Raw genomic sequence first — 10,961 nt, forward strand, 5'->3', positions numbered from 1 at the left:
TGCACGAAGGAGGAGAGCAGTAGTATTCACATTCTGAAATGCATAAAAGTATCAAGAGAAAGCCAAGCAACCTGCTAATACAAGTAAACTTTGTCTATAAACAAAAACCATTTCTGGATATCAGATGTTAGTATAAATCAGAATTGCATCTTCATCCCTGGAAAGAAACCGGATGCTCTTAAAGGGGGTTAACATCACAGGCAGATAGCATGATCTCAAGTCCCATGCCACTCAGTCCCTGTACTGGAATCCTCGATGTGGACCTGTAAGTTGTTGCTGTGAACTTGGAGAACTGAAGTTTACAGCTTTTAACCCAGCTGAAGTACAGAATTAGTCTGCAATATGCTTGATGCCAAGTCACTAAAAAACCACTACCTGATCATCAAAATGCTCGGGGATTTCAAATTCTGAACCTGAAACATCACCAAGCTCATCCAAAGTGTTCTCAAAGTCCTGGTACAGGTCAGACACATTGCAACAATAAAATATGTTATTCCACCAACTCTACCCTTACCCTTCAAAGATGTGGGTTTTTTTCATGTAGCATTAGTCATGAGCAGGACCATGAAGGGAAATCAATGGAAACTTTTGACGTTTTAATAGAAGACAAACATTTTGGGAAAACTTGTTAGACAGAAGTGCACTGATTTTGTGGACATGGGTAGTAGTCATATTGAAATTTTGAGATGTATGTTTCAGCAATCTTATTACCTCATCATCAAGGTTGACTGATGAATTCTCCACATGCATGGGCAAAGGATCAGGAACATTTTTATCAGTTTCTAGCATATCCTGCACTTAAGAACTGTGAATATGATAATCGAAACAAAAGGTAAATCTTCATGCAATTACTTTGATAATCAAAACCAATGACAAAACTATGACCACAGCTCTCAAATTGGTGACTTTACTGGAACACACTATGTAAGCAATACTAAAAAGCAGGAACATGATGTTTCCAGCGAAAAGTAACCAGCTCATTCCCCATTTCAAGTATGTGGCCTCCCAAGTCCAATTGTCTGATTCAAATAAAATGATTAGACAAGTATTACAGCTTCCTAGGACTGGGTCTTTTGGAATGAAGGAAAAAGAAAAGGACATCGCAACTTCTAAACCCAAAGGAGAGATGAGTTATTTGCCGGTTAACAGGTGGAGTTGTGTGATGGAAACAATGATTTTGAAATATCTAAAATAGGATGTAGAATCCAGTATCAACATGCCCTATACTTAAATATCATGCCATCTGATAGTTGATAAATCATTTTCACGAGTCTAGAAAAATGGCACACCTGCTCATTTGGCCTAATAGAGTTTTCAGACTCTAATGGCACAGGCTTACTTTCTTCTTGGCTCTCCTGATCATTGAAAAAACAAAGTCCATCAGAATCAAGTACAAAAGATAAAATTTGACACAGTATTCATGGATCAATCAATATCTTCTGATTATGGAGCTATTCCAATAGATTATGACAACATAAAAAAAGAGGCAATCTTAGCAATCTAATGATGTATTTGCATTTCAGATTATGTTGCTTCGGACATCTGTCTCACAAATATAGCAATCATACCTCTTCTTCTGGATTAGCGAAAGGGTTTTCAAGCTCCATGTTTAAAGGTTTAAAATCAGGAGTTACCTGCAATAACAACAGATTTATCACTCCAAACAGGAATTTCTACTTGGAAAAGAAATACTTATGACTCCATGAAACAACCAATAAGAATAATCATATTACTTCATCAACAATCTGCTTGGAAAGAAATAAAGAACAAAAACAGCAATGACTCGATACTGGTAATGAATGCTGTCTGACTTGAAAGCAAACTCGGTAGGTAAAGGTACACACCGGTTCATTTTGATTGAAGGAAATATGCCGTCCCCCTTTGCTAAGATCCCTCAAAGTTCCCTTCAAGACAAAAGGCATGGAAAAATGAAATTGGACCAAAAGTAGAAATGGTAAATTCTAACCCATGACCTAGTTAACACTAAACAAACATAAATACCTAGAAGAGGACATGCCGTGAATATAATTATTGATAATGACATTATCATGTCAGATTCAAGCTCACAATTTCAGAATTATGAAGTAAGTGAGCACCTGGATAAATAAAAGATCAAATTTATAGCATACCAAAAATAGGAGGGAAATTCGATTTGTAAATTATATATCATATAGAACAATTATGTTTTTACAAGAAAAGGTGGCTCATAAACTTGACCAATGACAATCAAAAACAAGTAAAAATGCTGTATCAGCACTGTTAACTGTATAGCCAAATCAGCAGATTTACCAACACTTTGATGCCTACCTTATTTGCCCACATAAGGCCACAAGCATTGCAAAGAGTTCTTGGACCAGCTGGTCCCCGTCGCATTGCTGGGGTATCCTTCGCACTAATGCCACAGTGTTGACATCTAAGCAAACTAAAGTAAAATGCAGAAACTTGTAACCACAATAAACCATGCTACATAATCCTTATGAAAGCAAAACACATATTTCAAAGCATGTTTTAGGAAATGATACAAGTGAATGATAAGCTTTGACTCACAGAGATTCAGGATTAGGCATGCTGTTGCTAGGTTCCCAGTTGCCAGTATCTGTGCTGTAACAATCATTTGACGATGCAAATTGTCCTTTCTTACGATGCATCCTGGCAGAAAATCAGCTTCTACAATTAATAGTCATTTCAGATGCTGATAGAAGAAAATAAGAGATCTGGAACTCAACACGCACCCTCACAAACATGATGACAAAAGGAGAAAAAGAAATAAAATAACAAAGTTCAGTTCACCTTATATGCATGGATGCATATTTGTGTCCCTTGGAACCCATTTCTAGTCCTTGAAAGATCATTATAATATGGCCCCGAAAACAGGGATCTTGTTATTTATTCAATTTACTCTCAGCAAGTGTATGCATTTAGGCCCCGTTTGTTTGCTGGAAAGTAGTTTCCTTTTGGAAAGTGAATTCCGGGGAAAGTGAATTCCGGGAAAGTATTTTCCGATGTTTGGTAGTGTAATGGAAAGTAAGTTGGAAAACACTTTCCAGTGTTTGGTTATGTCATGGAAAATGAGCTGGAAAATAACTTATTAATGTTTTATTTTTCTCAAGTTTATTAAAATAATGAGGAACAAATCTTACAAATTAAAAAATTGAATTAGAATGAAATTGAAAAAAAATATAATTTCATAAATTATCTCAAATAAAATAAATAATAATCAAAATAATAGAGATCAAATCTAAAAAATTAAAAAAAAAGGTGAAGAAATTAAAATAATAATAATTAACATTTCATAAATTATTTCAAATAAAATAAGTAACAATCAAAAGAATGAGGACCAAATTTGATAGATAAAAAATTTCAATAAAAAATGATAAGGAAAAAGCAAATAGCAATTATAAAAATAAGGACCAAAATTAATATAAAAATTAAATTTTAAGAGATGGAATTGAAAAATAAATATTCAAAACAAATTATATATAGCAATCAAAAGTTTGAGGATCAAATTTGATATAATCAGCAAATAATGACATTTCTAAATTTTTCACAACTTCTGGAAAGTGTTTTCCGCCCAAATTTTTCAGGAAAACACTTTCCTGAAAACCAAGCCAAATTTTCCTTTGACTGGAAAGTGTTTTCCGTTGACCAACTTTTCTAATGGCAAACAAACACAGGAAAGTTTGGAAAGTGGTTTCCCGGAAATCACTTTCCGGAAAACAAACACAGCCAAAAGAGAAAACACTTTCCTGAAAACCAAACCAAATTCGAAAAGTGTTTTCGTTGACTGGAAAGTGTTTTCCGTTGACCGGAAAGTGTTTTCCGTTGACCAACTTTCCTAATGGCAAACAAACACAGGAAAGTTTGGAAAATGGTTTCCCGGAAAGTGAATTCCGGGAAACAAACATGGCCTTAATGAAATTGCATTCACGCGGAAAAGTCACCACCTTAATTATGACAGAACACATGGAATTTTGCACCTACCTCTGAGCAACCTCTTTTCGGCATGTATACCTAACTTTCTTTTCAAAGCATCTCTCCTTCCGCTTTTCACGAAACCTTTCCAGGGAGGCAATTCTTCGTGAAAATTTCAAGCCCTGTGAGGCATCACCTGCACTCTGGGACAAGTAGTTAGAAAACATTAAAATATACAGAAAAAACCAACAAACAATCTGTTCAAACGAATCGGCATGCAGGTGGTACAGGAAATACCCTGGCATTCTGTTGGAGAAAAAAATCAGAGTTTGGCGCAATTGTGGATGTCTCAGGCTCTCCCAAAAGAAACAACACAGCTTGCACCTGTTACAAGCATTCCAGCAAATCAAGGCAAGATAAGATGCCCAAAGGAAAAATAAATACAGCTTGAAACATTTCTGTATGGAAGAGCACAACAAGCACCAAGTTTTTTTAAAAAAAAAAAAAACACCATGAAAACAAATTCATATGGTGGACAATAACAATACGTAACTTATACCCCAGAACCTTGAAAACAGACTCAATGTCAACAATTAAGTTCATGTCATAGAAGTCTGTCCACAAGACACTCTGACATTCTTTGTTTTGATGGCAACAACATTTAAAACTCTACCAGATGGAACATATACAAAAAGAGAAAATAAAATCAAAGTATTACTTCAAAGGCATATAATGAAGTAAAAAAAAAGCACAAAAGACATTTCTGAATTTCCAAGCCTCAACAATGAGTGTAGTGTTTAGCACCATCAAATGATTTTTATGATAAACACATAATTAAAAAGAAATGAATACGAAAATATTAAAAATAAAATGAAATGAATGCAAAGTAGTATAACAGAAACAGGATACCAACAGAAGCAAATAATTTGTGATATAGCATTCATGCTCATATAACCAACTATCATCATTACACATCGTTTCAAAGCACGTATTCATTCCAACAGGTGAAAAAAAAATCACCAAAATTCAAAAAATTTCCTACAGCACCAACTCAAAAGGGTAATCACAACACACAAAGCTGACATCCCTTATCGATGTATGTAAAACCCCATAAACACCCAGTCAAACAATGGTAAAAAGAATATTATGAATCCAATATCTCCATGGAACATGCTCCATACCATTGAACGTTTGAAATATACCTTCAAATTCCACAGCTACATTATACCTTTTTGGTAAGCTTCACATAGCTGCTTAAAACTAAAATCCCCACTGTTCCATAAACCAAAACAAAATATCAAGCAGCAAACACCAGAAACTCAACTTTTTTATTCCCTCAATTCCAGTTTCTCGGCAAATAAACAGGTCCACCGAATTAAAATTCAACAGCTGCATTTTCCCTTTTTCCTGTAGAGTTCTATTTTTTCTAAAGAATTCAAGCAATACGGAGGAGTAAGCTAAATACAAACATCACGGAACTTCCAACTATTCCATAAACAAATTTTTCAGGACAAAAACCACCACCACTAGGAGAAACTATTCTTCAGTTTTCCCAAAAAGAAATTCCATTTTCTCAGCAAACAGACAAACAAACCTACCCAGAAAAATCCCAAATTAAATCCCAAAAACTCAACACCTCCTTCCCCCATTCTCCTCATTTCCTCCACCAAACAAATCAAAACAACAACTATTATACAAAAAACCCAAAACCCATTTCAAAATATTAAAAACCCACATAGAAAAAACAATCAAACAATCAATCATTTCATCTTGAATCAATCAATCAATCAACGCATCCATCCACCAAAATGCAATAAGAAAACAAAAACAAAAACAACCCCAAATAGAGGGAGACAGAAAGAGAGTTAAGCGTGGCATGACTTACTTTAGAAGGAGTAACAGCTGGGAAAACATAGACTTCTCCTTCAAAAGCAATAGTAAGCTCACTTGTTCTTGTTGTTTCAACCACTCTATCATTCCTATTACCAATAACAACACCACTATAATTGCTGTTAGTATTAATTTGTCTCACTTCTTCTACTACTCCTCCATTAATCATCTCCATCATCCCATCATCAAACCCATATCCATAATCATAATCAACACCCTCGATCTGCATCACTCCTCTGTTATGATGATCCCTACCCTTCCTTCCTTTCTTTTGCCTCTGATGATTCACCAACTCCATTTTTTTTATCATGCCCACTAAAAATAAAGCTCCTCCTCCCTCCCACCCTCCTTCCCTCTCCCTGTATGTGAAATTTCTGGCTATAAAGTAGTAAACTTTTATTTTTATTGTTTTTTCTGTGCTGTTGTTTTTTCCAAGAAATGACTGGAAAATTGAGCTAGCTAGTACCTACTACTAGGAAGGAAGAGAACTTAAGAGGGTTTTGTTTTCTTTATTACTATATTTTTTTTCTTTTTTCTTTTTGTTTCCTTGGGTTTTTTGGGTGATACAAATCAGTCCCTCAACTCTACAAATCAGTTTTCAGATTACCAAATTATTGAGATCTTACCTTCATGTATTGATTTTTACAATAAAGTCCTTAAAATTATGTTAAAAACCAACAATATAATAAAACTATGTCAAAATTTTATATAACATTATCGCGCTATATAACTATATTTTAAAATATAAAATCTCATTAACATAACATAACATATAAAAATGAAAATAGAATGAAAAAATATCTAACTTTTGACTTCATCCTAAGCTTTAAATGTTTTTTTTTTCTAAAATACAAAAAAAAAAGATTTTGTGTAAAAATAAATAAATAAATAAACCAATATTATGCTACAAAGTAGTTTATTCGTAGAAAATCATGGCAGTTATAGGTGTGTTGCTTATAATTCAACATTTTTGCCATGTCCATAAATCAATTTTTATTTTCTTCGAATGAGGTATAATTTATTTTAAAATACATTAAAATAATTTATTTATTTTTAAAAATTTATTTTTGATATTAACATTTTAAAATGATTTAAAAATATTAAAAATATATTAATTTAAAAAAAAATTAAAATTTTTTAAAAGTATTTTCCACCTGCCGGCAGTGTCAAACACTTTCTTAGTCAAGAGAGCATAGAGTTAAGATCATGACCGTCAAATCGTGGGGGCCAGGTGATAAAAGAATCTGGTAAAGAAGAGGACATGTGTAACGTGATTTTCAAGAGCAATCACCACGTTGCATCATTTTTCATATTTGATTTGATGGTCAGTGCATTTGCAAGAATAACCCAAATATTTAGGCACGCATGCATTACATGAATTTTAGCTTTTTTTATAAGTATTTTTTTATTTAAACCTAATTGATTGGTTAATTTAAATTATATTATTTTAATTTTTTAAAAAAGTTAAAATAGTATTATTTTAAATAAAAAAATCAAAATAAATTATAGCCTTTTTTTGGGTCGTGCTAGTTTAAAGAAAAATGATAATAAATCATCTTTTTATAATTATATTGGTTCAACAGTGAATAACTTATTTAAAACTTATAAAAAAAGGGGTTAATTTTAATGAAATAAAACACTAAATTAAGAATTTTAAGATGTTCATCTTTTTATCAAAGTTATCAAACCTAATCCGGACATTAACCCGACCAAGGAGTCGGGTCAAAGGTTGACCCGGGTTAACCTGAATCAACCCAAAAAAAATTAAAAAAAAATATTTGAAATTTTAATATTTTATTTGAAAAAATTAAGAAACAATACATGTGAATATAGGCTATATATGTTGTAAATAATAAAGTTTAAAAGATTATTTCAAAAGATTTTTTATCCCACATTGAAAAAACATAACTTTTTTCTTATGAATATAGAGTATATATATTAAAAAGTCTCAAATCTCACATTGAAAAAATAATTTTTTTCTTATGATTATAGAGTATATATATTAAAGGGCTTCAAATCCCACATTGAAAAAATAGAACATTATTCTAATATTTATATAGTGAATTTTAAAAGGGATTAATAACCAACTAAAAAATATATATAAAAAAAGAGGGTCTCTAGTTAGGAGAAAAAACATATTTGAAAAAAAAATGGGTCTTTGCAGGGTTTTGCCGGATTTTTTATTAGTATGGTCTTTTACCTTACCCGGACCAGTCCAACCACCGAGTCGATCAAGTCCTAGGTCGACCTGTCGAGCTGATCCGGGTTTAATAACTATGTGTTTTATCCCCTGGTTCTAATGCTCATTTTTCCTTAAAGAAAATATCAAGTAGCAAGATTAAAAAAAATTTAGTTAAGTCAAAGAAAAACCATTTAAAAAAGAAATTCTTTTTAATGCAGGATAATTTTTAGAAAAAAAAATATGTTTCTTAGTTATTATTATTTTCTATTTAATTTAGAAAAATATTTTCCTCTTTTTTCTATTTAATTTAGGACATTAAATATTATGATTTATAATTTTATTTTTCCTACTTCAAGATTTTTATTACTTTTCCTTTATTTTTTAGGTTTTCTAGTTTGTTCATGTTAGTTTTTTTTAGCTTAGATAGACTACTTCAACAAAAAATCAATAGTAAAATTACGAGAGTTATGTTACACAACCTTATTCAGGTACGATTTTATCTTTTCAACATATTATCTTTTTATTTGTGTTTCTGTCTGTTTCATTTGGTATCAAAGCTCAATAAATTTCGTGGTTATTTACTTGTTATGTGCTGGAATAATTATGAATGGAAGATTATAATAGAACAACACATACTCATGTAAAAATGGATTAGAAGGTTCCTCTCGATAAAGAAACTTTTAGGATACAGTGATATAAACACATACATGGACATATTGCATAATTGAAAAGAGGTGTTAAAAAAACTAGTGATAAGATATATAAAGAGATATATTGCAAAATTAACTTTTTTTAGTGGGTAGAGATGAAGAGCTCAGGTATCTTGAAAAAAATAGATAATTGATTCATGATTAATTTTGAAGACCCGTTTATAAGGCATGAGTAAAGAAAGGAATTTCTTCATTATGATGAATATAATGTTGAAACTGAAAGTTTTGATAGTTCTAATTTCTTTATGGATTGAAATCAACCACTAAAAATTAATAAGAATTATGCTAAAGAAGAAAATTTAAATACAAAATTCTTGATTTATGATGCCTATGAGAAGGGAACTAAATTTAAAGTGGTTCTAAAGATGATTTCTTATAAAGCACATGCAAAAGATATGCCTCACATGAGATTGAGGAGAATTTTGAAATTAATGGGATCAAGATTGATGTTTATGTATTTTATATAAAAGTTATGAAGTAGATTTTTGAATTTTCTCATAACTTTAAGATTGGTTTCATTATTAAGAAGGCTGCGCTTATTATTAATATATATGATGTTTCTAATAGAAAGGTTGATCATATAAAGAGTTAGAAATTTTTTATTGAAATTTATCAAAATCAAAAAGAGAAAAATTTGAACTCGAGAACGACTTCTCTCAAACATGAGGAGATTAATGCAAGATGATTTTCAAGGAAAACTATGTTTATTAGTTGTTATTATTATTTTCTATTTAGCTTTGAAAAATATTTTTCTTTATATTTTTTTTCAAATTTAGTTTTAGAAATTAAATATTATACTTAATCATTTTACTTTTTCTTAATCATTTTACTTTTTCTAGTGTTTTTAAGGATATTTGTTATTTTTTCTTTATTCTCAGGTTTTTAAGTTTGTTTAGGTTAGTTTTTTAGTTTATTTAAAGAGTTGTAAATTTTTTAAAGAGATAAATTACTTGAAGAGAAATATTCTGTAATAAAATTATAAATTAGATTCCATATGGTAATCTTATTCGGCTTCAATTTTGTTTGTTTAACTTGCTGTTTTCTTGTTTATGTTTTCGTTCGTGTAAATAATTATTTTATTAATACAATTTAAATTTAAAAAAAATTATGTGAAAATTAAAATTTATTACAAGAATACGGATCTAATAAAAAAAATTACATTATTGATGAAACATGATTTCTCTAGTGACATTATATGTTGATTCAGAGTTAATATATAATACGAGTAACCCCACTTCCAATCAATAATATAAATTGTTTACAGTGGAGCTAAAGGGTTTTTTTTTTTTTCATTTTCTAATAGCCTTGCTAATAAAATAACAATACATGACGATGATACTCAAAACAATGATATGATAATAATAATAATATAATATATATCAGAGTACACGTTGACTTTATATCCATAATTATACATAAACCATGATTTAAAAAAATGTATATAAAATGACTCAGGGTAATTGTATAACATTTTTTTAGCCAGTTTATGTATCAAATGACCCGATTTTAAGGACACAACTTCTATATTTTAGATATTGATCTCAAAGCTTTAATTTAAAAAAATTTAAAAATGATAGAAGTTTTAACCATTGTCAACATATTGATAATACAAATTACTATGTTATACATTTAATATGACCGCAAATACAGTTTAAAAGTATGGTTGGATCATGTATTTCTAAAATTTTAGATATTTATTTTTTAGTTTTAAATTAAATTTTGTTAATGATTTTTTATTGTTTTAATATACCGATATTAAAAATTTAAAAATATATACAAAATATTAATTTAATATATTTTTAATAAAAAAATATTTTAAAAAATCTTACCTCCATAATCTCAAACACGATATAAATAATTAATGAGTTTGACAGAATCATTACGTGAATTATATGAATGCATGCATCTAGTTAGAGCAAGTAAAGAATGAGTTGACTTGTGAGATTAGTCAAGGTATACGCAAGCTTATTCGAACATCACGTTAATAATAATAATAATAAAAAAAAAAGAAAAGAAAAAGAGCAAAGGATGAGTTGAATAGTGTCTAGTCTAAAAGTTTCTTGCATTTGCAAAACGTTTTACGCAACTAGCATTCGATTTCAACCTTTTTTTTTCTTTTGTGGGCAGACACCATTGAATCTGAATTCCAAATCCTGTCGTCAGTCAAAGCATTCTGTCCGTCACACTTGACCTATGGCTCTCCAACATGTAGATAGGTGTGACCGAATATCATCTCCACTACCTTCTATTCAACTGAACACCCTTTA

General features: G+C 30.5%; 1 protein-coding gene across 3 annotated transcripts; it reads right to left on the reverse strand.

Moving 5' to 3' along the window:
- On the reverse strand, window positions 1-6,312 carry LOC7484606 (GATA transcription factor 19). Of its 3 annotated transcripts, XM_024589413.2 has the most exons (11): window positions 5,798-6,310; window positions 4,210-4,296; window positions 3,982-4,115; window positions 2,548-2,649; window positions 2,308-2,422; window positions 1,845-1,904; window positions 1,569-1,634; window positions 1,290-1,355; window positions 712-792; window positions 376-453; window positions 1-263 (listed from the first exon to the last, which is right to left on the reverse strand). In XM_024589413.2, the coding sequence occupies exons 1-11, from the start codon at window positions 6,110-6,112 to the stop codon at window positions 216-218; spliced, it is 1,152 nt and encodes a 383-aa protein (XP_024445181.1). In that variant the 5' UTR covers window positions 6,113-6,310; the 3' UTR covers window positions 1-215. The 3 variants fall into 3 exon arrangements, 2 of the variants coding, with proteins under 2 accessions (XP_024445181.1, XP_024445182.1); XM_024589414.2 differs by lacking the exon at window positions 1,569-1,634 and having other exon boundaries at window positions 5,798-6,312; XR_002978796.2 differs by lacking the exon at window positions 1-263 and having other exon boundaries at window positions 712-805; window positions 5,798-6,311.
- Between the last annotated feature and the right edge of the window lie 4,649 nt (window positions 6,313-10,961).

This window comes from Populus trichocarpa, chromosome 17 (genome assembly GCF_000002775.5).
Source record: "Populus trichocarpa isolate Nisqually-1 chromosome 17, P.trichocarpa_v4.1, whole genome shotgun sequence".
NCBI lineage: Eukaryota > Viridiplantae > Streptophyta > Magnoliopsida > Malpighiales > Salicaceae > Populus > Populus trichocarpa.

Excerpts from the sequence above, each read along its gene's own strand:
- LOC7484606 (XM_024589413.2), bottom strand. The coding sequence starts at position 6,112 with ATGATAAAAAAAATGGAGTTGGTGAATCATCAGAGGCAAAAGAAAGGA. Across the intron at positions 2,650-3,981 it reads CGAAAAGAGGTTGCTCAGAG|GATGCATCGTAAGAAAGGAC; the intron begins GTAGGTGCAAAA and ends ATTTTCTGCCAG. Across the intron at positions 1,905-2,307 it reads GCCTTATGTGGGCAAATAAG|GGAACTTTGAGGGATCTTAG; the intron begins GTAGGCATCAAA and ends TTTGTCTTGAAG.